This window comes from Dothidotthia symphoricarpi (genome assembly GCF_010015815.1).
Source record: "Dothidotthia symphoricarpi CBS 119687 unplaced genomic scaffold P153scaffold_18, whole genome shotgun sequence".
Classification (NCBI taxonomy): Eukaryota; Fungi; Ascomycota; class Dothideomycetes; order Pleosporales; family Dothidotthiaceae; genus Dothidotthia; species Dothidotthia symphoricarpi.
In genome coordinates this window covers 713,375-739,694 of record NW_022985025.1, presented here as the reverse complement: position 1 = coordinate 739,694, position 26,320 = coordinate 713,375, and the positions used below count along the sequence as shown (strand labels likewise).

Here is a 26,320-nt window from a genome sequence, read left to right as displayed (position 1 = left end):
GTTCAGGTGGATTCCAAAGCATATTCGGCAATCCGAACCTGGGGTTTCGACGACACATGCCACCCACTTCCCCTTTGCAAAGCATGGAACCCCTTCGATCGTCGCCGCCTCTTGCCAGATCCCAGATGCCACCGGATGAAGACGAAGATCCCGCATCGCAGCCTTTCGATGCAAGACTCAGAGGGCGGATGCGCTACGACTACGCTCTCGGTTCTGGATGCCTTGCCGCGGTGGTGCTTGCGCGAATACATGCCACACAGCTCGGTCATCCACTCCCCGCAAGTCTATCCGATGCCCAGTGGAGAATTACTGGGAGAAACATCCTCTGGAGCATGCCGAGAATATTGCTTGATACGTTGGTGACTGGTAATCTCGCCAGAAAATACCACTGCGGGAACGACATGCTGGTGGAACTCTTCGATGACTCGGAATGGGCACATGAAGCGACGTTGATAGCGCCCATGGTGTACACTGTCATACTCTCAACCACAGGCATGGGGCCAGGTCGAGGCCTCTCCCCGACCCCTGACCAATTGAGACTTGTGATCGGGATGCTGAGAGGTTACGTGTCTCAGCACCCAGATACCTTTGACGTTGCCCTCCAAGTCGATAATGCCTTTGGTCGTGTCCATTCCACTGAAAACGATCTCTACCAAGGACATCACCACTTCTTGACTGCCACAAAGAACGGAGTGCGAAAGCCTGTGCGCGGCCGAATAGATATTGTGACGCAGTTTTGCGATGGGCTCGAAGCTCGTCTCGATCGTATGCCAGAAGACCAGGAGGAAGAGCCGCTGAAGCATGCCCTGCAATACATTGGTTATGCCTTCAATTACAGCGCCCGCGAGAAGGACCACATGCGTGGAGGATCTGCCTTTCTCATGCACCTTGTCAAGCACGTTTGCCAGGTCCTGTATCCCAGGGAGTTCAACCTTGAAACGTTCCCTCTGTGTTTCCTAGCCAAAGAGGACGAAGTATGCCTTGCCGAACTCCTATTGACGCAGCTGGCCGATAGCTTCCATACCACTGGCGGAGGTTTCAATGCCCACCCTCCTGGTTTGAACAATACCAGCGCAGAGATGAAGGATTGGGTGAAGGAAGATTGGGAAGGGTTCTGGAGGGATCGTAGAGAGACCAGAGTGGGAATGGGCTTCTGGGAGCAGGCGAGATGCGAGGAGATGGATGTTTTGGAGCGTGGCGGAATGGGACCTTCGGAGGCAGCCTCCGAAGGGTCGATGGGAACACAACAGGCCATGCTCTCGGCTGTGCAGGCCGAGAGCAAGGATCTCGAGAATGCTTCTCGAGATTTTGATAGAGAGGCGAAGCAGGAGGAGGAGGCTGTTGTGCATAGGCTTGAACGGATTGCAGCACACGAGGCGCTGGAGGGTCCCGAATATGCGGAGGTGCGAGAGTGGATGTTGAAAAGGTTGTGTTGACGACTACGCCTTGTAGTACGAGAATGTAATGTTAGCCTTAAACCCTTTGTATTTGCCATGAGACCCATGGATGTTCTGTGCAAACCAGTTTGAGGTGTTGTCCGTGACTTCCGTTCTGGTCTTAGCCCCACATTTCCACTCACCTTTTTCTTGCTCTCCACTCACTTTTTTCTTGCTCACCATTCTCTCCACTACCATCTACACATGCCCCAATATGTCAAGTCAACTGCCACCGACGATCTACGCGGTCACTGACGATCTGCAAGAGAGGCAAGATTTTGAACTCGCCCTGGCGACGACCAATGCACAGTATGATGTTGCCCAATTCATCGAGGATGATGCCACTGCCGATGCCATTCACACAGAAAGCAAGAAAAATGAGCGACTAGAAAAAGAGCTTGCCGAGAAGAAACGTGCAGAGCTTATCCACCAACGTCATATCGCAGACTACTTGGAGGGAGCCGAAACCATGCTCGAAATGGCCACGAAGCATAAGGCCGAGGTCGACAAATTGCAGAGTAAGCATCGGCGCGCATTTTGCATTTCTCTTGCTGACAATTTCAGAACAAATAGCCGAACTGCATAAGACCATTCACGGCAACGATGCGCAACCCGATCTCGCACGAGTCAAGGCTCTCGCAGGGGACGAAGGGCTAATGCAACGTCTGGAGCTGCAATCCAAAGACCTGGAAGACAGCCAAGCATTGCTCGCGTCTAAGAATTCCGAGGTTGATGCCCTGAAGCGGGAACTTGCTAGAAAGGACGACCAGCTTGAAGCCAAAGCTGCAGAGTGTGCTACTCTGGAGCGTAAACTCGACGGAAGAGCTGCAGAGTGTGCTACTCTGGAGCGTGAACTTGATGGAAAAGCTCAGGCGTACGATGCCTTGAAGGATGAAGTGGAGAAACCCAATGGGCTTAGGGCAAAGGCCAGGGATTACAACAGTCTGAGGCGTGAGGTGTACGAAGAGGATGGGCTCAGGGAAAAGGCGGAGGCTTATCTCGACCTGGAGGTCGAGGTAGAAAAGGAGGATGGACTGCGCGCGAAGGCTTTGGCTTATGAGAGGCTGAGTGATGAGGTGGACGGGGAAGACGGGCTTAGGGGAAAGGCGGAGGCTTATCTCGACCTGGAGGTCGAGGTAGAACAGCCGGACGGGCTCCGTGAGAAGGCTGCGGGATACGACAACCTCTGCCGCGAGGTAACGACCCTGAGAACACACGCTACAGCGGCGAAACATGAAGCGGATACATTTGTCGCGAGTTTCGAACCATTCGGCGGAGTCGAGTTTGTCAAGTCGGTCGTGTCGAAGGTGATCGAACGAGGAGGTCTAGATGCCATGGACACAGCCACGGAGAAGTTTAACCATGCCAAAGACATGAATGCGCGATATGCCAAACATTTGTCGGTTATCGCCAATGCCCTGGCAGCCTATCTTGTCAAGAGGAAACAGCTGGCGAAAGGCAACAAAGATGGCATATACGCCTCGATAAAGGCCGATCTCGAGAAGTCCATCGATGCCCTGCCCCCGCTCGTTTGTGCCATCTTCGACAAGGAGGTTCGTATGCGCAACATGGTCAAAGAATACGAAGAGATGTCAGAGGCAAACTTGGATGCGATCGAGGACTACAAGAAGAGCCTCGAGGCTATGCGGAAGAATAGGGACTTTTGGATGAACCGTTGCCGCCAGATCATGGCCCTGTATTGGCCCGAGGACTAGATGAATGAATGAACAGTTGCGGATGCTCTACTTGTATCTGCCCGCGTGATAGATGAATGAATGAACAGTTGAGGGTGCTCTATCTGTATCTGCCCGCGTGATGGTGAACGTGAACCAGAGGTGCCAAGACGAAGGTAATCCTTTTCCTTATTCCATAGCGAGACCTTCTGCACAAACACCACAACGCGTATCGCTGCCAATCCCATTACGCACAATTTCTCTACCAATTTTCCTCTTCCTGCCGAGATCACCTTCGCTATGCCTACGCCTGAGGAAGTGCTCGATGCCTCGAGTGATTTGAACGCTCCATCCCACAATGCCACACCTGCCGGTGCCCCGTCTGCACTAGTGGAAGCAGGCCCTGTCTCGAGGGAAGATGATGCCGGAGAAGACGATGCCGGAGAAGACGATGCCAGAGAAGACCATGCCGAAGAAGACGATGCCGAAGAAGACGATGCCGGAGAAGACGATGCCGCCCCCAGCTATGATGCTGTCGCAGGTGATAGACCGCCGTCTTACCGATGGACGCTGATGCACGGGTTTGCTCAGAGAGTTTCTGCCGTAGTAGCCAAACGTAGGTAAAAAGCTTCGAGGTCAGACAATTTACTAAGTTTTGCAGATCACGAAGTGGCCATTTACGAACTGGTCTTAGAGCGCCAACAACTTGTCGCATGGTACCACGACCCTCTCCGCCTGCCAGATGCCGAGACGCTACGTTTGTCATTGAAGTTGTGGAGCGGTTTGTTGGATGTTTTCGAGCTTCAGTTCGGAAAATATGGCCTCAAACTAGTCGAGGCAGGCTATAAGAAATTGGGTCTCCCATATGATGACCCCCCCTTCAACTTCACCTCACGCCGAGAATAGGGATCCGCAGTAGACGTTGAGGGGTGTATCGTGATGGTGGTATCAGGTTGAGTATCGGGGTTTGATGCAGGACGATGGTGGCATCGTGCTGGTGACATCAGGTTGAGGATGAGAGTAGGGGTATGCTGTCGCTCGTCTCGGCGGAGGCGCCGAGACGTTTCGTAGATAAAACATGTCCAGTTATGAAATTCTTCTCTTTTCAGATTCTCATCGAACTGCTTGACGTGAGGTTTGAAGAATACATATGTAAGAGCCAGCGTGTTGAAGTGAACAATAACCACTCGTAGGTGTTACTAGCAACGATGCAGATTGAAAGATTGACTTGAAAAATATGGAAATAGAAAATATACTACAAAACTACTGCCCTTGGGTTGTAGAGAAAAAGAATATGGGAATGAGGTAGAGCTGACTCGAACTATGAATGACCATAATACATAGACGCATACAGGAAAACTCCACTTCGTGTTGTCATGGAGTCGCCTTCACAAAGGGTGTCCAACATGCTCAAGACATTCGATACCGTCGTGTATTCAAGCGCTCGACAACGCTCTGCTGTATGATTGTGGAGGAGCCGCATGCAGGAAGCGTCACCGAGGCCGCGTCAGAAGGCTACCACCGCACTCGGGAGCAGTCAAACTGGAAGGGTAATCAGATTGTCGGCGGCAAACGAGTGATAGGCTGTCACTATGATACCCTTCTGTGGTCCGGTAGTCCTGAATCAGAGGACGAGCATTGGAACTCTTGAGTGCTGTTTGAGTGACCCGTCCTGTGACCGAGTCTGCTCACTGTGTCCAAACCCTTGATGGCAAGCTCGAGCTGCAACGCGGAGTGCTAGCAAGACTCCTACAGAGCCCATGGCGGACGCGAGCTTGACATCGCCAATCGTCCTGGTATTTGTCTCACGCATACATGCGCCCAGGGTCAGTTGTGTAGACGCACACAAGATCAGTCGTGTGCCTCATGATTAGTCATGTAGCCTCATGATGTAGCTCCATGGTCAGTCGTGTAGCTCCACGATGAGTTGTGCAGTCTTGATGAGTCGTGTGGCCCCAGGATCAATCGTGTGGCCCCAGGATCAATCGCGTAGCCCCATAGTGAGTTGTGTAGCTCCACGATGAGTTGTGCAGCCTTGATGAGTCGTGTGGCCCCAGGATCAATCGCGTAGCCCCATAGTGAGTTGTGTAGCTCCACGATGAGTTATGTAGCCATGATGAGTTGTGTAGTCATGAGGAGTCGTGTGGCCCCAGGATCAGTCGTGTAGCCCCATAGTGAGTTGTGTAGCTCCACGATGAGTTGTGTAGCCTTGATGAGTCGTGTAGCCCCAGGATCAATCGTGGGATCAGTTGTGTAGCCCCAGGATGAGTCGTGTGGCTCCAGGATCAGGATCAGTCGTGTAGCCCCAAGATCAGTCGTGTAGCCTCATGATGAGGCATGTGGTCCCACGATGAGGCATGTGGTCCCACGATGAGGCATGTGGTCCCACGATGAGGCATGTGGTCCCACGATGAGGCATGTGGTCCCATGATAAGTCGTATAGCCCCAGGATCAGTTGTGTGGATGCACCACGAGGACAACCACAGCTGGCATATCGGAGTCTCGTTCGTTTTGACGCCGTACGGTTGAGAAGTCGACACACAACGTAGGCGAGCTGAACAGCCCAAGAGCAACATGATGGTGGTTTTGAGGCGAGCAGGATCAAAGAATCATCGGCTTCGAATATAGAAAGGGCGCCCAGATGATGGTTGGCACTGAGGAAGCGGGGACGATGAGATGGAAGCTGCCACAGGACGAAATGGACGCTATTGTCTAGAATAGACCCGCGAGCATCAGAGGACGTGAAGAATACATGCAGTTTGATGCGCGTGTCGTGTTAAGTGATGCGTCGACGGCGTGCGTTGGTGTCGTGAATGGTGCAGGGCAGTCGAGTGGTCGTGATCGTAACCGCGATCGTGGTTGCTGACACATCAATGCGGGACTTGACTCGCGAGGCGCACGTGCGCCGCTAGTCTTGGTGGGGCTCCGATTCGTGTTCCATCGACATATGGACCACCCCATGTAGAATGCTACAACTCAACAACGCGCGCGTCGAATATGCTTGGAATTTCGAATGTAGTATTCAACAATCCTGACCATTCATTCGCTAGAGCCCGGCCGAACCCGCTGTTGTTTTCACGATACGATTACAGTTCTGGTCCCTGGGATCGAATGCACACCAGCAACGAAGGGTACCATCCCGATTTACTCGCAATGCGTTCGTGCTGATGTCCCGTCCGTGACCGGCAAGGTATAGTAGACTGTACAGATTGACATGCTTTGATTGCATTCAATCCGAATGAGACGTCGCCGAACGGTAGCTTCCACAGGTATAGTCCCCAAATGCGTGGGCAGTCCCAACACCCCCGAAGTGCAACAAGGACGCGAACGGTTACCATAAAAGTGGCAGCGTTCGAACGAACAGTACGGAGAGTATGTTTACCGAGAGTTACAAAGCAAACGGAGTCGTTGACGTGGAGATCTTGTGGTGGGGTGGTGCGGGAGGAGCTGGGAACCGCAGAGCAACCCTCCCCTACGATGCCGCTTCAACACGAACACCTTGATCAGCATCATATCGGTGTCGGAATATTCGCCCAGACGAACTGTTTGAACTGATGCAATTGTAGACTGAACGGTGGGGTGGGGGCAGAGTTAATGTTCACTGTAGATTTTGTATGAGCCCCTCCCCTGGACTGGGGAAGTCTTGCCGGCTCACGTAGGTGTAGTCGAATGAAAATTTAAATTGGTAGTCTGCAAGGCCCTGCTTTCATATACTCGTCCGTTTAAGAGCAAGGTTGCCGGGTGACGTTGAGATGGTGATGTAGGAGTATAAGGGGTGTAGGCTGTCGTGGAAGTATGAGGCACACGCGCCGCAGCCTGTCGGTCTCGTGGAATTACGCCGGGATTGCTGTGACTTTAGCGCATGTCTAGAAGTACGAATTCTTTCACGTTCCGAGAACGGCACAGTAAACGAACAAGGCGTTGTGGAGGAGAAAGAGATGCTAGGTATAGTATGGGCGCACGTGATAGCTGTATCTGGAATGGTGTCCGCAAGCGCCGTAGATCGCGATGCAGGCGCGCACGGACATTGTCCCCGCATGCAATTCCACTCCAACACTAAGAGCACACGCCGAACCACCCAAATCTCGAAGAACGACGAAACCTCACATGCTTCAAGCAGTGTTATTCTCACGGAATCGCGTTTTACCCTCTCGTACGGATCCCATAATCGCTCTCAAACCTGCGTCATACGAATTATCGCACGTTCTGCGTGGTAGTCGCACTACGCCACACTCTCGTTATTCAACAAGCAGCCCCCATCTATCGAGAGCACGTTGTTCGACAGGCGCAGCTCACCAGAGCAGTTCTGGATGTTTCGATCAAGAATTGAACGCAGGAAGAGTGGCCAAACAGGAAGAGTGGGCCAAACAGGATGTTGAATTTGTCAAGCGTCTTCACTGGCTGGACAGGAGCATAGATGAGGGTGGCTCCTCCAGACGGTGGCATTAGTGTTTGGAGTACGCCGAACCTCCCGCAGCTCCCACGCACACGGAGACTTACACATCCTCACTGGTCAATGATCAGGCACCACGTCCCTATGGTCCCTATGGTCCCTATGGTCTGGACACATACCCTCAGCTCCCGCATCTCCTTCACGTTACTTCAGAGAGCCTCAGTCGACGCGTTCTAGGTCACGGACGGACGAGACACGCAGGTCAGAGAGGGTCACAACGTCAGACCCCTACGAAGCCCAATTCACGCTTGTTCACTGGCATCACAGAGCGACAACCTTCATCGCCGTCTCTAGCATGCGAATTCCATCGAAAGAGGGCGATGCAGTTCCATGTTTTGCTCGTCAGGCCATCTGGAGACGCGCTGTAATGTTGAACCCCAAACATTCGCATGAAACAACTCCGTGTCGACGCGTTCGTACTCGTTGCTCTGGATACCACCTGACTGGGGTCGTATGGACAACAATGCTGGATAGCTGTGGGAGTCTACAGACGATGAAGAAGATTCACAATGCCCATTGAAACTCGGAGAAGGCGAGGAAATGTCCTTGACGTCAAGCTGGCCGAGATCGATTTACGTCCATGTCACCTACATCCTGGGTCGCATGCTGAGTCCCCTGAGAGCGCAGCTGACGCCAGATCACGTACGTCGTGCAGCGATCTGTCTCACTTCCCTCGTCGACCACTGTAGCGCAAAATCAAATCACATTCCAGAAGCCAGAACCATCGCGCGTAGTGGTCCTCGACTATGGTCCTTCTTACACCATCCCTGTCAATATCCTGCGCGACATACGTTCTCTCTCTCGTCGGTTTAAGCGCCAACGCGGATTTCCTCGTCGCTCGTCAACGCAGAAGTTCATCATGAAACACCACGGCACTCCCATGACCTGGCTTACACAGCTGCTGAACTGCCCATTAACTGACTCGACTATCTTTCGTTGCAAGCCTACGACTGCCTTACGTTCAGGAGACTCACGGCTTCAAAGCCAACCTAGTGCGCCAGCCGCATACATACAAGGAGGCAACCATCAGCACAAGAAGGCAATACGTGGCTCCCTATGAACGACTCGCTGTCCATCTGACGTACGAGAGGGTGCCCAAGGACCTAGACAAGATTGCGACTCAGCTCGAGTGCATCAACATGAGCATGACCACGACCCCACCTCGAACCTGAAGACGAACAAGATCACCCGCATGCTCTTGTGCACGGTCTCATTCATGAACGAGTTCTCATATAGGATGCAGCTGCCCGAACACCATCACCGACGTGCTCTCGGTCATGTACGGGGCCACGATCGTGTTCAGGCACATGTGCAGGTTCTACGGCTGGGACTCGAGCGTCTCCATGATCTTGCTCACGGACGAGGACACGATGATGGCCATGAACGCGCACATCCTGATCATGCACAATACCTTGATCGAGACGGGATCCTCAACCACGACCGTGTGCACAACCTCGAGGCAGGTCGCGAACCTGTGCATGTTCTCCTCCACGACTCAGAGCTTGATCTTGCACATGGTCACGGACATGCGGCCGACGAGACCTGGATCAGAGACACGTGCTCGAACATGAGCGGGATCCCGTGCTCAGATCCGGAGACGAAGACGATCAGGACCACGCCCTCGTACATAGACTCGACCTTGAGCGTGGAAGATCAGGAACTCGGACAGGTCCCACTTCGGGCGCATGAAGTGGTTCAGGAACCTGGTCAGGCACATGAGCATGAAGGGGATCGCACTCATGTTGGCGAGGCTGATAGCGATCTCGATCAGGGGTGACGAACCTGACTACGGCCTGGACACGAACGAGGTTGACAGCTTGAACGCCTTCGTGGCAGGCTTGGTCGACACCTACTCATGGCCACGAACCTCGACATGTTCTCGGATGTGGTGGCGAAGTTGAGGGAGTGCTCGTCCGTACCCGTGGATGGAGACGCGAGCAGATCCACAAGCTCGATCGTGATCCGCGGCCTGAAGTCGACACCATGATCTACGGATACGAGAAGGTGTACGGGCTCGCGTACAAGTGCTGGTCCAACCTCCCGACCCCACTCTGCGACGAGAAGACGTACTTGTTCATGTGAATGATCGTGTGCGACGACTGCTGCGTGAACCACAACACAATCAAGTAGGAGGGCTTGAGCGTCAACACCTTCGTGCACATGTGGTGGATCGTAGACAGGGCAAGGCTCTCGTTTGAGCGGACATGGACTGGGTCTTGGACGCGAAGAACTACTACACGAACATAGGCCTGGCCGGACGCCTCGACGCACGCATGTGCCAGCCCAGGATCGTGACCCCCTCCGAGATTCTGGAGACAGGGTTGGCCTTCATCCCGTTGACGTTCGAGAAGTTGAGCCAAAGTTTTAACTCGCACCGCGACTTCATCACGAACGTGATCTCGAATGCCACTCCTACTGTGGTCACGGCCTCGGACATGGAGGCGATCACCAACGCGGAGATGATCAGGCGTCAGACTCGAAGCGGACCGTGAATGAGGCCTTCTACTGCATCGCCTCCACGTTGCTCTTGTCGGTCAGACCCGAGACCTTCATCTCGCTCACCGTCTTATATACGGGCTCTCTCATGTTGGAGATCCTGTACTTAATGTACCTCGCCAACGCCTCCCTCTTTAAAACGAGCATTACGTCTCCTACTGGTGCGGCTGGTCGTTCACGCGCACGCCCGCGGACATGGCAAACATCTTCTTCTCATAGATCCTAGCCACGCAATCAGGATCGTGTCCTTGCCAGTCTTCGAGCTGTAGTACCTGGCCAGGCGAAGAGGAATGAGGCGACCGCGGTCCCCTACACATTCTGCTTGGCGACGTAGCCCAGAGTTGCTCTTAGTTATGTTCGTGGAGGTGACTGTATTCTGGGCCACGAACGGGTTATCGGAGTCATATTTGGGATGGTGATCTGGCTGAAGTTCAGGCTCGTACTCGGGATGTTGAAAAGGTTCTGCTCTGGGACCCTCATCCGAGTTGATCGTGAACATGGTCTCGAGTCTCCTCGTCAAGTGCGCGTTCTCGGAGATGAGCCTGACCACATTCGTCATCGGATACGGAGGGAGAGGCACCAGATCATGATCAAGTTCGAGATACATGCTCGATCACGCTGAAGTCCCCACCCAATAGTCCAAAAGTTCATGAAAGAGAGTTCATCTAGGTTTCTAGCATAAGAAATATAATCGTTCTCACTCAATTGCCTTAATATTACATTTGAATACAGTCAGTCAACATTTCTTTTGTGACTGCTGGTCGTGAAGCTGTTATTGTGACTATCAACTCATTAGGCAAATATGGTTATGGCAAGGAAGTGTAGGCACGGGATTGTATTGTGGCACTGCCCAACAATGGGACGCTAGTCGTACCAGGCTACCTTGTCATCTTCTTCCGCAGAGTCGTCCAAAAACAGGTCGCTATCCCCCAGATCATTCTCAACACCCACTTCAGTCTGACTCGGTGTCATCACCGAGTCATCATCATCCTCCTCGTCACCCTTTCCAGTCTGACTCGGTGGCACCACCGAGTCATCAGCCATCTTCTCCCCCTCCAGGCCAGCCGCAGTCCGCAGCACCTCAGTCGCCGTCTTCTTCTTCCCCTCCAAGGTAGCCGCAGTCCGCAACACTTCCATCGCCTTCGTCTTCTTCTCCACCTCCAGGCCAGCCGCGGCCCGCAGCACGTCAGTCGCCGTCTTCGCCGTCTTCTCCCCCTCCAGGCCAGCCGCAGTCCGCAGCACGTCAGCACCCGTCTTCGTCTCCATGGCAGCCGCAGTCCGCAGCACGTCAGCACCCGTCTTCGTCTTCGTCTCCATGGCAGCCGCAGTCCGCAGAACGTCAATCGCCGTCTTCGCCTTCTTCTGCCCCTCCAAGGCAGCCGCAGTTCGCAGCACGTCAACAGCCGTCTTGGCCTTCGTCTCTAGGGCAACGGTAGTCGACAATGTCGTGTTTGACTGGCGCGGCAGCTTCTTTAGGGCGGCGAGCTCCCGCTGCAGCTGCAACATCTGAGCATCCTGTTGTGCAAGCTGGGCATCCTGTTTTGCAAGCTGGTCCTTCAACATGTTTGCTCGGTTCTTCTCGGCAAAGAGTTCGCGCGAAATATCGGCCACAAGCTTGTCTGTTGTTTGCTTGTATCGCTTGGCATCGTCGTGATGCATGGAGAGCTCGGCATCGTCTGCAGTGCGCTTCGTAGATGGCAACGTGTCCTTGGCAAGATACATCGAGTTAACACCCTCAAAACCTCGATGGCCCAGAGATATGAGCATCTTCGCTTCTGGCGCACTCGGCCGAATTTGCATGTGATGGGGTATGTGTCCTCCCCTCAGACGCTTCTTCCAAAAGGAATACGAACACCAGAGCAAATGGCATGGCTAAACTGTTAGTTATTGTATGGTAGCAGAGAGGGTGACTTACTTCTCCAGGGTGGGCATATTGACCGCAATAGTGGCACGCATTCGGGCAGTGACCTTGTGCATTCCAGTGGTGTATGTCCAAAGGGCCATGGCAGTTCAGGCAAGTTTGATGACTCAGGGTGAGTCCAGCGCCGACGGGAATGGCTTCTTGTCCCACGAAGTTGGCCGGAGCATAGTATCGCTCTGGAGCGAACTTCAGCGAGGTTTCGGCCTCGGCGGTGGATCCACTGAAGCTGGCCACAGGCGGCGCAGAGAAGTTGTTGTGCCCAAACCCTCCGCGTGCATTACCCCTCGTCGACCCCTCCCATCCCCTCGCAGACGGCTGGTTCATGCCCGCGGGACTGCTTCCCGCCGGCCCAGCACCTCCCCTCGCATACCCTCCCCTGGCATACCCTCCCCTGGCATACCCTCCCCTCGCATACCCAGAACCTCCTCTCGCGGCCCCAGAACCCCTAGCAAACCCCCCTCGTCCTGGCACATTGTTGGCATTCGGTGGCAAGTAGTTGTTGTTGTTGTTGTTGTAGTAGTTGTTGGCATGAGGGCTGTAGTAGCCGTGGTCGCCGCGGCGAGACATGATTTTCGATTTGGCAGATTCGAAAATATGTGTGTGTGGTGTGCGTGCGACAGTCAAGCGGAGAGCAATTTTTCACCAGACGTTGACGCACGTGCCACGCTGGAAGCCAGAACAGAAGGAGCGGCAGCTCACTTTCACGGTGAGGAACGGGATAATGCTGCAGGAGACAGGGGAGTCTAGTTGGTGCTCTGCTATCGCGACCGAGAAGTTCAAAATCACAATGAGGCCAGACAAATACAGAGGTGTTGTGAGGTAGAAATCTGAGCGCAACGATACACACTGCGTCACGGTGACCCTCAGAGCGAGTATTCACATGAACGCGCGATCCTACGAGATAACGAATACACAGTGTGTTGAATGTGTCAAATAGACCGTATTCGTCCTGCTGTATACTTCCAACTGTCACCTTTGGCGGCTTCTTTGGGAAGATGAAGACAGATTTGGGGGGATATCGACACACTGTCCCTGCATGCTCGACAGGAAGCCCAGTATATGAGACATGAATGAAGACTACGAGGAGACGATGAAGTAGAAAGGAAAGTCATCGAAGGGTGTGGTAAGAGTCTCGAGGCTTGAAACATCACGATTGGGACATAGAAATTGATGAAGACGTTGTGATATTTTATGAAGTAGAAAGTCGACGCGCTCCGTGTATCCACCGAGCGCTTTGATAAACACTAAAACCACTCGCTGCAACCAGCGAGTGGACAAGGAAAAAGAACACATATAGCAAAAGGCATCACCAACCGTCGCGTCTTTGGTCCAGGAGATGGTTGAGATGCTCTGGAAGCGCAGGGTATGTCTTGCCTTCCCGCTGCAGCTTCTCGTTGCGCATCTCGTGACGAATACCAACAAACCAAGAGGTGCCGGCAATGACGCCATTGGGGTGTTGGAGGCTGACACCGTCGGTCGAAGGATCCCGTTCGTACGCACCATGGAAGATGCTGTCGGTGCTCTCGAGCGCGTTCGTCGACTTCAACCACCTGGCAAACTCTCGTCCCTTCCAGTATTGATGGCATAGATTCGGCACAAACACTTCCCCCTTCATCCACGCAAACTTGGCAGTACTGACGGGGTCTTGGTCTGGAACGGCGAAGTCCACCATTGCAGTGTGGAATCCCAGCCAGTACTGCTCTGTTGCAAGGATCGACTCCTTCGCGCTCACCACCTCATCCCGCACTCGGCGCAACTCTCGCTTCTCCTCCTCAACCTCCCTCCGAGCAGACTCCTTCTCCGAGGCCGTCAACATAGCCTCCGAGTACCGACTTGCCCTCACCTCCGTACCGCTGGCCTGGGCCAAGGCAAAACAAGCGACCCTGAGCTGATTTATGTCCAGCGTTTCCTGGAACACCTTCACGTGGGTCCATAGGCTGGCAAACTGTTCCTTCATGTCGGCGGAGATCTGCTGCTCCTCGGCAAACCCCTCATCCAACATCTTCTCCGCTTCGGCAACAGCATCCAGCGATGACCGACGACTCTCCAATTCGTCTCGCAATCCAGTGGCAACGGCAAACAGCCTATCGGAGGAGGCCAGGCTCAAGTCGAGCTTCTCAGTCGCCCAGGCACCCCATGTCCTGAAATTCTTCAGGTTGGTGAGGCAAATGTCGACAGCCATCTTGAAGGCGGCAATGCGGTTGCGTCTCTCCTCAGCGTCGTCTGTGTCAATGGCATCGATATTGAACAATTCCCAAAATGGCTTGGACGGTGGGTTCATGCCAGGCCGTCTGGGTTCGTCATCGCGGCTCAGACGGGGAGCATCCGTTTCTACGAAAGTTAAAATTGGTTACGAAACGATTGGACGAGCAGCCACACCTTCCTCCTCTTCGTCCTCATCATCATCCCAGGAATTTGAGAGAAACGTACCCGTCTTTAAGGCAGCAAGAATCCTCAGCGACTCGGCACTCATCTCAGGCACAACGGTATCGGCAGCTTCGGCAACGGTATTCTCGGTATCGGCAATTCTGGCAACGGCATTCTCGTCGGCGGCGGCAGGTTGCCTCTCTGATCGCATCCTGCGCTTTTGGGGTCTATCACGACCCATGTTGATATGGCAATTTTGTAAGAAAGTGGGGGTAGAGAGGGTGTGGGTTGGTGGTTCGTGTAACGACGTGCAGCTGCAAAAATATCAAGGCTGTGCGTTGCTAGGACCACTCGTTTTTCCGTTCCGTGCGCTTTCACCGTGAGACTATGATTTTTCCTTCACCATAGTGTCCTTGCGTCGATGATGTGAGACACAGGATGCAATCACATTGTGTCATTTACAAGGATACAAGTGGATGCAAACCAGGTATAGAAGAGGATACGAACAATGTGATGTAGCATGAGCAAGAAATTTATGAATATATGATAGACAAGAGAAATATATCGACCTTGTTCGAAACGAGAATGGTCTGCAGACACCGACTGATTTCAATATGAAAAGTGTGTTCCTGGGAAACAAGCCTCGTATGAAAAAAGAGAAAGACGTGTTCGCTGGCTGGGGCACAGGTGTCCTGATGGATCCGCGGCGTCGGGGTGCCTACATGCAGGCTACACTCAAGGCGTCTACACACCCTGTTTCGTGTACTGGCTCCCTACAGAATCTTATCAGTTGAAGTCTATGTCATGATGAGGGATTGATGAGAATGATGTCGGTGGAAGGAATTGAGTGGAAATTCCGATGTTGAACCCAAGCACTCGGTTCGTCGAATCGAGATCTTGCAATAGCTGGACAACTACATGCAACGTTTGGATGAAACTTGTGCATCTCGAGTGTCACCAGTATATGTCTTGCGGTAGTTTCGTTGCGTTGTTTTGGCAGCTTGGATGCAGGTATGTGAGTGCCAAGGTTCGCCTTCCTCCGGCGCGCCTTCGGTAGTGCTTCCGATTGCACAGCCAGCGTAACGCCCCCGCCGAATTTTAGAACTCTAATCGAACCTCAAGCGATCGTGTCACGACATCTTCTCGAGCTTTGAAGGTTCTGAAGCCTTATACGATCATGTCGAACAACCTAGTTGGCACCTTCACGATGCTCATACCCGAAGCAGGCGTAGTGTCCAGCGTTAGTGTATACGTCGACGTCTATAGGACGGCAGATCACGGCTTGCACCTCAAAGCAGTAGTTACGGAAGGACGTAATGGGATGAAGGTTGAGTCATTGTTTATCTAACACGCCAGACGCTCCATGCCACCATCGAGCGTAAAAATCGCTCCATGCCACCATCGAGCGTAAAAATCGCTCCATGCCACCATCGAGCGTGAAACTCGCTCGGCGTAGACGCCGAGCGATAAGAAAAAGACATCGATACAAGCACACCAGATCAAAACTCAATATCGTCGGCGTTGAGACTCGCCGCAAACTTCACCATCCTCTCCGCCTCCTTCCTCTTCTTCTCCTTCTCCTTCTCAGCATCCTCCTTTGTCTTCGCCGTCACCTTCGTTGGGCGCAGGACCACTTCCTTTACCCCGCCCTTGCCGTCTTTCTCCCTGATCCTGACTGGCTCATCTCGGTGCTCGGCATTGAACTTGGCAGCCGCCTCGGCATTTTTCTTGGATGCGGCAGCATCAAGATCTTGGATTGTCTGTTCGTGCCCTGGCCAGAGAGGCTTGGGAGGAGGCATCCGGTCTCGCCCACGTCCACGTCCATTTCCACCAACTTTACCATGGTCGTTCCCGCGGTCACGGCCCGCGGGAACATTCGCATTCTTCTTCGGAGGTACAGGGGTGGAGGCTACCTGGCTGAAAGAGGGGGCAGAGGCAATCGGATAGGCTGGCGCTGTGGAAGTGGGGGCAATCGGATAGCCCGTATACTCTGGCACACCACCCGCTGGCCAGCAACGGCAGTACTTGTCCAGCCAGATCTCCCCTTGCTTTGTCTGGGCAATGGCCCTAACCTCTTCAGCCTCGAGCTTGCTGTGTCGATATCGGCAACGGCGACCATGGGGGCATTTGTCTATGGTCATGAAAGTCTCGAAGCAGAGAAACAAATCATGGTCTACGTCGGCATAGTGCCAGGGAGCCGCCCTGCCGTTATCATGCTGGTAGACAAGCCCGTCATTGAACCTGGCATTGGCGAAGTTCTGCGCCGTCCTCGGCCAAGAAGCGGGGGGGGCAGCGTGCGACTTGGACGCCGACTTGACATTGGCAACGATCTGGGTGTGAGGAAGTTCCGCGTGCAGGATCCCGGCATTGTAGGCATTGACATATGTGACGTTGGTAGTCTTGTGGCGGGGATCCTCGACCGGCGCGGCACTGTGTATCGACTGCGACAGACGTGGCGTGGTTGTTGCAGGTGGCGGTGGGCCTTGTGGTGGCGGCGGCGGGTTTTGTGGTGGCATGTGGGTCCGAACGGGTGGGTTTGGGGGTGGCATGAGGGTCCGAACAGGTGGCAGTGGGTTTGGGGGTGGCATGAGGGTCCGAACGGGTGGTGGCGGGCCTTGTGGTAGCATGGTGGCTTGAGCGGGCGGCGGCACGGCCTGTCTGGAGGCAAGCCCTGACAACATCGGTATTGTTGGGGCATTCGTTGGCAACAGGTACTTCTTCTCATACTCGGCAATCCTTTGCTGTTTCGTGGCAAGTATATCACGATAACGGGTCTTCCTGTCCTCTGACTCCGTGCCGGTTGCGGAGTATCTAACGGCGGCTTTGAGCAGCTTCGCAACCTGGTCTTTGTCTTCGGCATACTTGCTGCGCTCTTGCTCTGTCACTAGTTAGCACCGTACCGCGCACGCTGTTACGACAACACTCACCGGACGGCATCTCTCTCTGGCTTAGCCTATCCATAGGCGGCATCTGGAATCCCCACGAATGAGCCATGCGAGGCTGTGGTAGGCGAACTTGGTGGTGTCGTCTACCAGGGGAAAAGGTTGGTGAGGGGGAGGAGCTGTTACGGAGGCGAGCCTCAATACAATACCACAGTGGGGGCCAGTGCGTTCGCCTACGACAGAGATTTCCCTGATAACACACGGCCAATCATGACTGATTGGGAGTTACTTTCACCTCGACTGACAGTCACCTGGACCGGGCCTTGGTGCAGCGTTTGCACAGACCTAAGCCTTCGCGGGAGTGCAAGAGGATGTCCAAACAGCGCTGATGAGAAGCTTGGTGTCAACAGCATAGAGACACTGTCACAAGAGAAGGCGTAGGATAGGACAGGTGCCTTAGAAGAGGTGTACATGCTCTCGGTCAAGTGCAGAAGCCGCGAAACCATACTGATACGAGTTCCAAAAGTGCATGTTGGACGCATACAGCTAGGGATCCAGACACACGATCGCTACACCAATCTAGGATGTAGTTGTCAAGCTGCACATTGGATTCTGGTGTTTCGAGCCGTGACTATTCACACTTCACTCGCGATCGTTTGGGATTCCTCAGAGACCACAAGAGTGAGCACTATGGCACCTTATAACATTACAAATTTGCATTTCCTTCAATTACGCGACTCGCGGTCAATCCGGAGTGGTTCACTCGGGAGTGATCCCGAGTGCTACACTCGGGAGTGATCCTGTGTTCAACACGCAGCAAGTGCCTGAGTTCAACACTCAGAAGGGCCGCGAGTCATTTTTTGCAGTGAAGTTCGAATCACCTGCCTGGCAACACTAGCGTGATTATGAATCTTGGCAGGGAACACAACCCACGTCACTCAAACACAATTTCGACTCAGAACATAACTTTTGTAAAAAACATTCAACCCATCAACCAATCAGATAAAAAGCTGCTTGGCGCAGCGGAAGCGCGCCGGGCTCATAACCCGGAGGACCTCGGATCGAAACCGAGAGCAGCTAATTTGATTTTTGCACTTTTTGCTGGTCATCATAAAGGCTTGCAATGATCCTTTAGTCAATGCAATCATGTGTTTTCACTTTTTGACGCCCTACTGGGCAAATACAGCAGCTAAACCACAAGATGAAGGGCTACATGCCATGCAGCCCGGGCGTCTACAAGCAGCATTTGATTGTGCAGGTTTCATACAACCTCTGCATGTAGTTGTCTACACCTGCAAGCTATGTCAATGATGCGGGGATAGAAACGTGTATTATTGCCGCCTTTGTTACTCTGGCAACTACCCCAACATCCTGCGTATCTTCTCGCTACTACTTTTTCAGCTCCCCCTCTTCGCAGCGCTTCAACAACGCCGACAGCTCGTTGAACCGCACTGGTTTCGTCATATAGAAGTCCACACCAGCATCAAACGCATCCTCTTCATCCTTCTCGCTCGCCAACCCCGTCAGGGCGACTACGACCGCTGGTTGCGCGGTACTGCTCTTCTGCCGCCCAGCCTCTGCGGAGCGGATCTGACGGGTAGCTTCGAAGCCATCCATGACCGGCATGGAAATGTCTGTAACGTTGGTTAGTCTATACAGAAATGTAGGGGTGCGTGCTTACCCATGAAGATGAGATCGAAGGTTTCTATCCGGAATTTTTCGACCGCCTTTTCTCCATTCTCCGCTTCTGTCAGATTCTGATAGCCCTTCTTCTTAAGAAATGCGCATAGCAATCTGAGATTCAGTGCATTGTCATCGACAAGCAGAACACGAAGCTGCGAAGACGGGCTAGTTGGCGTCGCGCTGGCAGGCTTTTTGGACAACGCCGACCGAGATGCGGAAGCACTCGAACTTGTGTTTGTCGTGGTACTACAGGGGGCTTTGTTTTGGCTATCGGAGCCTTCTGACGTGTTTGGCTCGTGCGTTCCTGGTCTGTATGGTAGTTCTTTTATGCCCTCATCGGTGTGTTGTTGCTCCTTTGTGGTTTTGTCGTCCTCTTCCGACTCTTGACCCTCCTTGTCTGCTCCATCAGCTCCACCCTTCCTGAGCTCGTCCATCTTAGTGACGCATGCCGAAAGTGCCTTTCCAAATTTTGTCGGACCTAGGGGGCGCGGAACTCTTTCCCATTTACTGTACCCAGGGATAGGGTCGTAACGGCCCGCCAACTTGCTCGGCGTCATAACGATGCTGAGGAGAACACCATGTTGGCCGTAAGCCGCAGCAGTCCTACGAACTGTATCTACCTCTTGCTCACTCCCTTCATCGAAGAGGATGATGTCTGGCTTGGCATCGTCTGCGGCGTCGATAAGTCGAGCATGGTACCAGTCACAGAGGTACATTCTAAGGGAATCACGGACAAAATCCGGAAAGCCGTACATAACCACTGACAAGTTCCGGGATCGCAGTGCTGCAATGGTGTGCTTGGCCTCGACCGTAAGTTGTTCGTCGCCGTCGGACTCATCACTGTAAAGCTTCATCGGTATTCTGACTGTCATCTCAGTACCTTTTCCGACCTCGCTCTGCACGACAATCTCGCCGTTGAGAAGCGACACAAGACTCTTCACAATGGACATGCCCAGCCCGACGCCCTGGGATGATGTCGCATCTTCTTGTGTAAAGGGAACGAAAAGGTGGTTGTCCAGAAACTCTTTTGACATCCCTCTCCCGGTGTCTTTCACAGTCAAGATCATCGTGCGATCGGAATCCAAATCGTTACTCAGGGCGTTGGGGTTCGTCAACGTCTGAGACGCGCTGAGTTTAACCAAGACCGAACCTTTTGCTGTGTATTTCAGGGCGTTTCCGATAAGATTGCTCGCGATGCGGCGTAGGGCACCTGGTTCTGTGTGAAACGACCAGTTGTCCGAGTAACTCACATCGCACACGACTATGACTTTTTCGCTGTGACCAGATTTGCTGAACGACTGTCCCGCTTCAAGTACGCCAACAGTCTCTTCGCAGAGCATGGCGACGTTGGTGCATATGTATAACCCTTGAAAGTCCCGATCGGGGCCTGCGGTAAAACCTCGTTTGTCTTTGAGTGCCCAGACCGCGTCTGGAGCTTGCCTTTGGCGGTACTTGTGTTGGCGTCGCTCAAACTGGTTTATTTGCGCGTACGATAAAACGCTTGTGAGCGTCTCGTGAAGCGTTGAGCCGCAGGAAGTGATTGTGTTGACCAAAGACTTTTGTAAAGGGTCCATATCGGTGTCATCGAGGAGTTGCAGAGCGCCTAAAATGCCATGCAGCGGAGTTCCTGGAAAGTCAGTCCTCGAACTGATAAACAACTATCACTTGACATACTAAGCTCATGGCTAACGGAAGATACAAAGGCATCTTGCTGTTTAACCGCTGCCATTGCGTCTACCCTTGCAATCTCCGCCTCCACCGTATGCAAGAATTCATTCAAGGAAGGGAGGTCAACCCTATCCGTGAAAGGAGGCAGCGCCTTTGCCCTCCACAAAAAACAACCAGCAAGGCGTTTCAAGGATGTGGGATCGGAGAGTGGCTGGAAAATGAGCTGTTTGGCGCCCGGAAAACTCTTCCGAAGGCGCTCGATCATCTCTTGTTTTTCTTCCGCTACAAGAACCTCGTCGCTTACTCGTGTGAGTGTTGCATGACCGAGGTACCAAACAACACCATGAGGGTAGCGAAGCATGAGCCTTTGAAGAAAACTTTCGTCTATCAGAACCAACCCTTCAACATCTTTCGAGACAGGCGTGGTCGGTGGTCGACTGGTGTTGGTCAACATGCTGAGGACCTCCGCAGGGTGGTCAGGGATTACGCCTTTGCGGAACTCAGTGCTAGTATATGTTCTCTCGCCCTTGCTTCCATTCTCTTGTGATGGATCGTCTTCTGGAGGCGACACTTCCTTCTCGAGCTCATGCACTGGCTCCGGAATGGGTTGAGATCCTCCGTGGAGACCGATTAAGCCGTCCACAAATAACACTCCATCAGCCTCTAGAGCGGTTTGTAAACATTGAGCGGCTCTTCTAAAAACTTTTCGGTACGCTGTCTCTCCCGACGTGCCCGCGCTTTTGCCGTCGTCTTCAGGTTTGGCCGTCGACGTACGTGTATCCTCAACGTTCTCTGTGTCGATACGTTTGTCTCGTTCAATCTCGGCGCGTACCAATCGTTCGGATTCTTCACCCCCGACTTTCAAGTCGTCTGACCCCATAAACGTGTGCTCTGCAATCTCACCAATCTCTGTGCGCTCCGTTATAGGGGATGATGGCAACGGATTTTTTGCTAGAGTCGGCGAGTTTTCCACTGCTTGGGTGGCCATAGCGCGTGACTTGACGAATAGGTCAAGTTGTTTTTGGACGCTTGACCATCTGTTGTGAAAACCTCTCTCCCGGGCGAAGTCCAGCAAGCTGATGCATTTTCGGGCCGCAGTTGTCAAATGCTTTGTTTCAGCTGCTGACAGTTGCGTTCGCCCTGAGTTGTCGACGACAAAAAAGGTACCAACATGCTGATTCTTTTTAGAGACGATTGGTGTACCGGCATAGAAAGACAAGTGTGGCGCGTTAGAGACAGACGTGAGCGCAGAGGTGTGGCTATTCCGGCACAAGACAGGCACGCTGAACGTCTTTTCATCTGTGGAAGTGTCGACAGCGATTGTTTGCTGGAATAACCAAAGCCATCCATCTTCGTTGAATGATCTGAGATCTGTTGTCTCTCCACTCGCAATAAGCTTTTGTGAGCACCCATCCGTCAGGACGACAAATGCGCCGCACACACCCCCTGCGTGATGTCATCAGTACTTCATCTCGACGAATCATTGGCCACACGAACCGATGCGGACGATTGCGAGCTCCACAAGATCATTGAGAGCGTCGTGAAGAGACGTACTCCCTAGCTGGCTACCGGGAGCATCATCTGCGAAAAGCTGAAGATAGCTACCTGGATATGAGCAAACTAGGATGCCAGTACCCGCGCGTGAAAACCTACGTGTTCAGCGCATATTCTGTGCGTAGCTCTCGTAGTATATTCGAATCACTACCTATCGTCATGTTGAGAGTCTGGGTTGAAGACTGAGGCTGTTCGTGCTCGTTCTCCCTAAGTGTGGCTGTGGCGAATCGCGGTGGCAATACGAAGACTGGACATGCCAAGCCTACTTGCCCGCGGAAGTAGTGAGTGTACCAAACTGTCAGTCGCCGTAACCATAACCATTGAGACAGTTTGGCCTCTCATCCATAGACCAAACATGTTACTACAGTCTCTGGTAAGAACCCGTTTTGGAAAGAGCTCATCGCCAATCTGATGCCAGGAGCTGGGCTGCTGAGGGATTTTATTAGCAGAGCTAGGAGCGTTATGTACCTGTCGGCGAGAGGTTCCCTTGCTTCCGATTGGCAACGAGCCTCTTTGAGGCCTACCTTCTCTTCTTTAGTATTTCCAGTGTACGGTTCGTAAGTCTCTCAGAGTGTAGATGTTGAAACCACAATCCATACCAGCGCAAGGAGAGGATGGAATGGACAAAATGGCAGGCTGTTGATGTCATTATCGACCCCTGTCACAGGCGAACGCGCTAGGATTTCGTAGTCATTGCGAGGGCATCACCGGCTGGCTTCAGTTATCGGAGAGCAACACCAGAACTCGAGCATGGTAGAAACACGAAGATCGACGCGTCAGTCGACGGCCGCAATACCAGATTACACCGAAAAAAAGTCATCGTCAGCCGATGAGCGCAAAAGCAAGAAGACCACGCGTCAGAAACGCGCGAGAGAGGATGATGATGGCGTGGAAGAGGATGAGCATTCCCCGCCAGTGAAGAAGGTCGCGAAAGCGAAGCCAAGGCCCACGAAACCCAAGACCAGCAACTCGGGTGCCGTGCAACCGCCCGCACCTGTCTCAGACACGAACCGCAACGCCAACAATGAACAAGAAGTTTACTGGCTGCTCAAAGCCGAGCCCCTCCCCCGCTTCGAAAACGGCGTCAACGTCGCCTTCTCCATAGACGATCTCGCAGCATGCACCGTCCCAGAACCTTGGTCGGGCGTCCGCAACCCGCAAGCTCGGAACAATATGCAGGCCATGCGCAAAGGCGACCTGGGCTTCTTCTATCACAGCAACGCGAAACCTAGCGGCGCAGTTGGTATACTACGCGTGGCGGAGGAGGCTAAAGTCGATGAGACGGCCTTTGACCCGAAAGACGCCTACTACGACCCCAAATCGGATAGAGAGAATCCAAAGTGGTATTGTGTGGGCGTCGAATACGTGGAGAAGTTTGGTGGGGTGGTGGATTTGGCTAGGCTGAAGAGTTTCGCCAAGGACGGAGGGCCGTTGGCCAAGATGCAGTTGGTTACAAACTCGAGACTGAGCGTGTGTAGGGTAAGCAAGGATGAGTGGGATTTCGTCCTGGGGTTGGCCGGAGAGAAAGAATCAGCCCACAGGGAGGAGGAGGGTAATAACAGTGAAGAGCAGAAGTGAACACCGGAGAACACATCTGTCTGGTTTGGCAGGCTGTTCTTGCTCCACAAAAGACTGCAGTACATACTCCTACATCGGCGTGTGCTTGACCTCGACTTTCAGATACTATAGATTCACCATACCCGTCTCATTGACACTGCAATATCTATACTGTTACACTTCTGCGATCCCGTGTCCTATGGTTTACTAGCCCTGGCACTCCAAAGTGCACTTCACGCAATCATCTGATCTTAGTCGTGGGCCCACTCGCGTTACAAATGGGGAAGCCCGCGCCGACCATGATGAAACAGGCAGATAGGCAAACACCCTTTTGAGTGTGCCTTCCGGACGTGCTGGGCTTTGATGAATCCTCGCTCGTGTCATCGTTCGGTTTCCGGAACGATAGCCTTAGATCCCATACATCGGCATGTCTATTTCACGGGGTTTCGAGTCCTTCAACTCAATTTCTTGACGTGTGACCAGGATATTGTATAGATCTCGTAACAGACTCATTTTCCAGATATCTAGACAACTTAAACATCCTATGAACCAGCCGCCCGTCGAGAACCTTTTCTGGCCAACACTCTACCCCGTTGCACAGTCCGCGGACCCAATCTTGAAAAAGGCTTCGCCCACAACGTTGCAAACAAAGCTCTTCATGGTACAATGAGCGTGTATTTAGCTTATATGCATAGAGGGCCGCAATTACCTATTTAATGAATAACATTGGCTTGGAGATTCGTCCGCCTACCATCATTCGAAGCGTGAAAGGAATAACCATTTGTTCTTTTCCCGTCACCTACGAGCAGACAGAAGTTTCGCTAATACACCAAACCTTGCTCGTTCACAGCAAATGCATTCAAAGACCTTGTTCCTCGGTATAGTTTTGTCGGGTGACTGGTCACGGTTTAGCTTGTAACTCTAAAGTCATTTAGTACGACACCTCACCTCACGTTACTCACTCCACACATCAGCGTCCTTGATGGGGGTTTGCACTATGCGCTGGCACAAGAAGTGTGTTGAAACAGGGGCGTGACTGTGTGGCCCGTCTAGTCTGGCGGTGGCATCTACGGATCTATTGTTGAAGCGGCTACATCTTCGCCCACTTGCCCAATTTGGATGCATGCCGAACACACAACGCACCGGTCACGGATGCTAGTACAGAGCCCCGCCTCGGACGTTGAAACATATACAGGAAGATACGGACTCGGTGAGATCACGGCGACATACAACCCCGCTTTGAGTGACATCTGAATAAATGACTCGCACATCGCCGTAATAGGACTGCAGACTCTATAAAGGACGGCTGCTCACGCCTTGAGTATGGTGATCTCGCGCTTGTATCGTAATCGTATCACCCGCAATGGATGCCTTTGAGAAAAAGACTTTGAAGACCTCCCGAGGTTACACCTACACTTACTACGTCGCTGACGGAGACAAGTCCCTGCCGGCTCTCTTCTTTCAGCATGGCTGGCCCGACCATGCAGCGATGTGGAAGGACATTGCGACTCCCCTTCGATCCACCAAACATCCAATCATAATTCCTGACCTCCTTGGCTACGACGGCACCGACAAGCCAACCGATCCTGCTGCTTACCGGTGGGATGTCATGACGAAAGACCTCATTGAGATCGTCGACGCTGAGCAACACGAGAAAATCATCTCTGTGGGCCATGACTGGGGGGCGGGCTGCGCTTCTCGGCTTTACAACTTCTACCCCAATCGAGTGGATGGTGTTGTGCTTCTTAACGTCGCGTATGGTGCACCAACACGTGACAAGTTCGATTTGGACGCCGTCAACAAGATGACAGAGAAGGCGTTTGGCTATCCTGTATTCTCATACTGGCACCTCTTCACAGCGCCGGACGGACCCGCCGTCTTGAAGGAGCATCTCGAGCGTCTTTACCATGCTATGCACGGCGAAGCCGAGACTATGAAATATATCTTTACCACTCCAGGCGCTATTCGAGACTACCTCTTGAACGGCGGTCACGAATCTGAACTGCGACCGTACGCCCGCGACGAAAAGCTGAAGCAGGAATTCATCGATCGTATGACCCGAGACGGCTTCGAAGGGCCACAGTGCTGGTATCGCGCTACCACAGAGAACTATCAGTCCGAGGCACACAAACAACTTCCCGAGGGCGCGGAGAAGGTGAACGTCCCGTTGTTGTACATCGGATGCAAACAGGATCCAGTATGCAGACCAGAGACTATGTATTCTGCCATCAAGGCGGGGCTGTTGCCCAAGCTAGAACAGGCGGAGATGATAGATGCAGCGCATTGGGTGGCGTATGAAAAGCCTGAGGAGGTGGTTGTACGGATGGAGGGTTGGCTGAAAAAGCACTATGCACAAGAATAGGATTAATTGCTCCAAAGTCAGCAATAAGGCTAAGTTCAATCATTCACCCGTTTGATTTTCAGCTGCTATTTCTTCGAGGCAATAACAGTATAGACCGAAAAATGCGCGAGCTGTCAAAAGACAGACCGTGCTCATTGAGTCCCTATCACAATTTGATTCGTATGCCTGTTTTGATTGCAAGCATGTCTCTGAAAAATGATTGTACATGTCAATCCCCATTCCGATTTCCATCTGGGAGTCGGTGTTGTGCAGGTCACGTGATTACGCG

General features: G+C 52.9%; 10 protein-coding genes and 1 non-coding gene across 11 annotated transcripts; 7 read left to right on the top strand and 4 right to left on the bottom strand.

Annotated features, from left to right (window-relative positions):
• Nucleotides 1–125: 125 nt before the first annotated feature.
• Nucleotides 126–1,498, top strand: P153DRAFT_347298 (uncharacterized protein; the record flags this gene model as incomplete). The annotated part of the gene is made up of 2 exons (XM_033666165.1): nucleotides 126–704; nucleotides 783–1,498. The coding sequence occupies 2 exons, from the start codon at nucleotides 126–128 to the stop codon at nucleotides 1,434–1,436; spliced, it is 1,233 nt and encodes a 410-aa protein (XP_033520629.1). The 3' UTR covers nucleotides 1,437–1,498.
• A 121-nt stretch (nucleotides 1,499–1,619) lies between these two features.
• On the top strand, nucleotides 1,620–3,255 carry P153DRAFT_369579 (uncharacterized protein). The gene is made up of 2 exons (XM_033668811.1): nucleotides 1,620–1,954; nucleotides 2,001–3,255. The coding sequence occupies exons 1-2, from the start codon at nucleotides 1,651–1,653 to the stop codon at nucleotides 3,149–3,151; spliced, it is 1,455 nt and encodes a 484-aa protein (XP_033520628.1). The 5' UTR covers nucleotides 1,620–1,650; the 3' UTR covers nucleotides 3,152–3,255.
• A 154-nt stretch (nucleotides 3,256–3,409) lies between these two features.
• Nucleotides 3,410–4,055, top strand: P153DRAFT_434015 (uncharacterized protein; the record flags this gene model as incomplete). Its single annotated transcript, XM_033673056.1, has 2 exons — nucleotides 3,410–3,725; nucleotides 3,771–4,055. The coding sequence occupies 2 exons, from the start codon at nucleotides 3,410–3,412 to the stop codon at nucleotides 4,013–4,015; spliced, it is 561 nt and encodes a 186-aa protein (XP_033520627.1). The 3' UTR covers nucleotides 4,016–4,055.
• A 4,509-nt stretch (nucleotides 4,056–8,564) lies between these two features.
• Nucleotides 8,565–9,552, top strand: P153DRAFT_88530 (uncharacterized protein). Its single transcript, XM_033673462.1, has one exon. It carries the CDS (start codon nucleotides 8,755–8,757, stop codon nucleotides 9,337–9,339), a length of 585 nt encoding a protein of 194 aa, XP_033520626.1. The 5' UTR covers nucleotides 8,565–8,754; the 3' UTR covers nucleotides 9,340–9,552.
• A 1,266-nt stretch (nucleotides 9,553–10,818) lies between these two features.
• P153DRAFT_88535 (uncharacterized protein) lies at nucleotides 10,819–12,141 on the bottom strand. Its single transcript, XM_033673463.1, has one exon. The coding sequence runs from the start codon at nucleotides 11,856–11,858 to the stop codon at nucleotides 10,923–10,925; it is 936 nt and encodes a 311-aa protein (XP_033520625.1). The 5' UTR covers nucleotides 11,859–12,141; the 3' UTR covers nucleotides 10,819–10,922.
• Nucleotides 12,142–13,285: 1,144 nt separating this feature from the next.
• P153DRAFT_359887 (uncharacterized protein) lies at nucleotides 13,286–14,587 on the bottom strand (the record flags this gene model as incomplete). Its single annotated transcript, XM_033666885.1, has 2 exons — nucleotides 13,286–14,310; nucleotides 14,410–14,587. 2 exons carry the CDS (start codon nucleotides 14,585–14,587, stop codon nucleotides 13,286–13,288), a joined length of 1,203 nt encoding a protein of 400 aa, XP_033520624.1.
• An 891-nt stretch (nucleotides 14,588–15,478) lies between these two features.
• Nucleotides 15,479–16,869, bottom strand: P153DRAFT_369576 (uncharacterized protein). Its single transcript, XM_033668810.1, has one exon. The coding sequence runs from the start codon at nucleotides 16,860–16,862 to the stop codon at nucleotides 15,846–15,848; it is 1,017 nt and encodes a 338-aa protein (XP_033520623.1). The 5' UTR covers nucleotides 16,863–16,869; the 3' UTR covers nucleotides 15,479–15,845.
• Nucleotides 16,870–18,236: 1,367 nt separating this feature from the next.
• P153DRAFT_t100 lies at nucleotides 18,237–18,308 on the top strand. The gene has a single exon. It is a non-coding gene; the product is annotated as a tRNA-Met (tRNA).
• Nucleotides 18,309–18,493: 185 nt separating this feature from the next.
• P153DRAFT_399682 (uncharacterized protein) lies at nucleotides 18,494–22,294 on the bottom strand (the record flags this gene model as incomplete). The annotated part of the gene is made up of 5 exons (XM_033671751.1): nucleotides 18,494–18,862; nucleotides 18,910–20,538; nucleotides 20,586–22,025; nucleotides 22,077–22,180; nucleotides 22,233–22,294. The coding sequence occupies 5 exons, from the start codon at nucleotides 22,292–22,294 to the stop codon at nucleotides 18,618–18,620; spliced, it is 3,480 nt and encodes a 1,159-aa protein (XP_033520622.1). The 3' UTR covers nucleotides 18,494–18,617.
• A 94-nt stretch (nucleotides 22,295–22,388) lies between these two features.
• On the top strand, nucleotides 22,389–23,875 carry P153DRAFT_369573 (DUF55-domain-containing protein). The gene has a single exon (XM_033668809.1). The coding sequence runs from the start codon at nucleotides 22,884–22,886 to the stop codon at nucleotides 23,709–23,711; it is 828 nt and encodes a 275-aa protein (XP_033520621.1). The 5' UTR covers nucleotides 22,389–22,883; the 3' UTR covers nucleotides 23,712–23,875.
• A 904-nt stretch (nucleotides 23,876–24,779) lies between these two features.
• Nucleotides 24,780–26,199, top strand: P153DRAFT_369572 (alpha/beta-hydrolase). The gene has a single exon (XM_033668808.1). It carries the CDS (start codon nucleotides 25,054–25,056, stop codon nucleotides 26,050–26,052), a length of 999 nt encoding a protein of 332 aa, XP_033520620.1. The 5' UTR covers nucleotides 24,780–25,053; the 3' UTR covers nucleotides 26,053–26,199.
• Nucleotides 26,200–26,320: the final 121 nt, after the last annotated feature.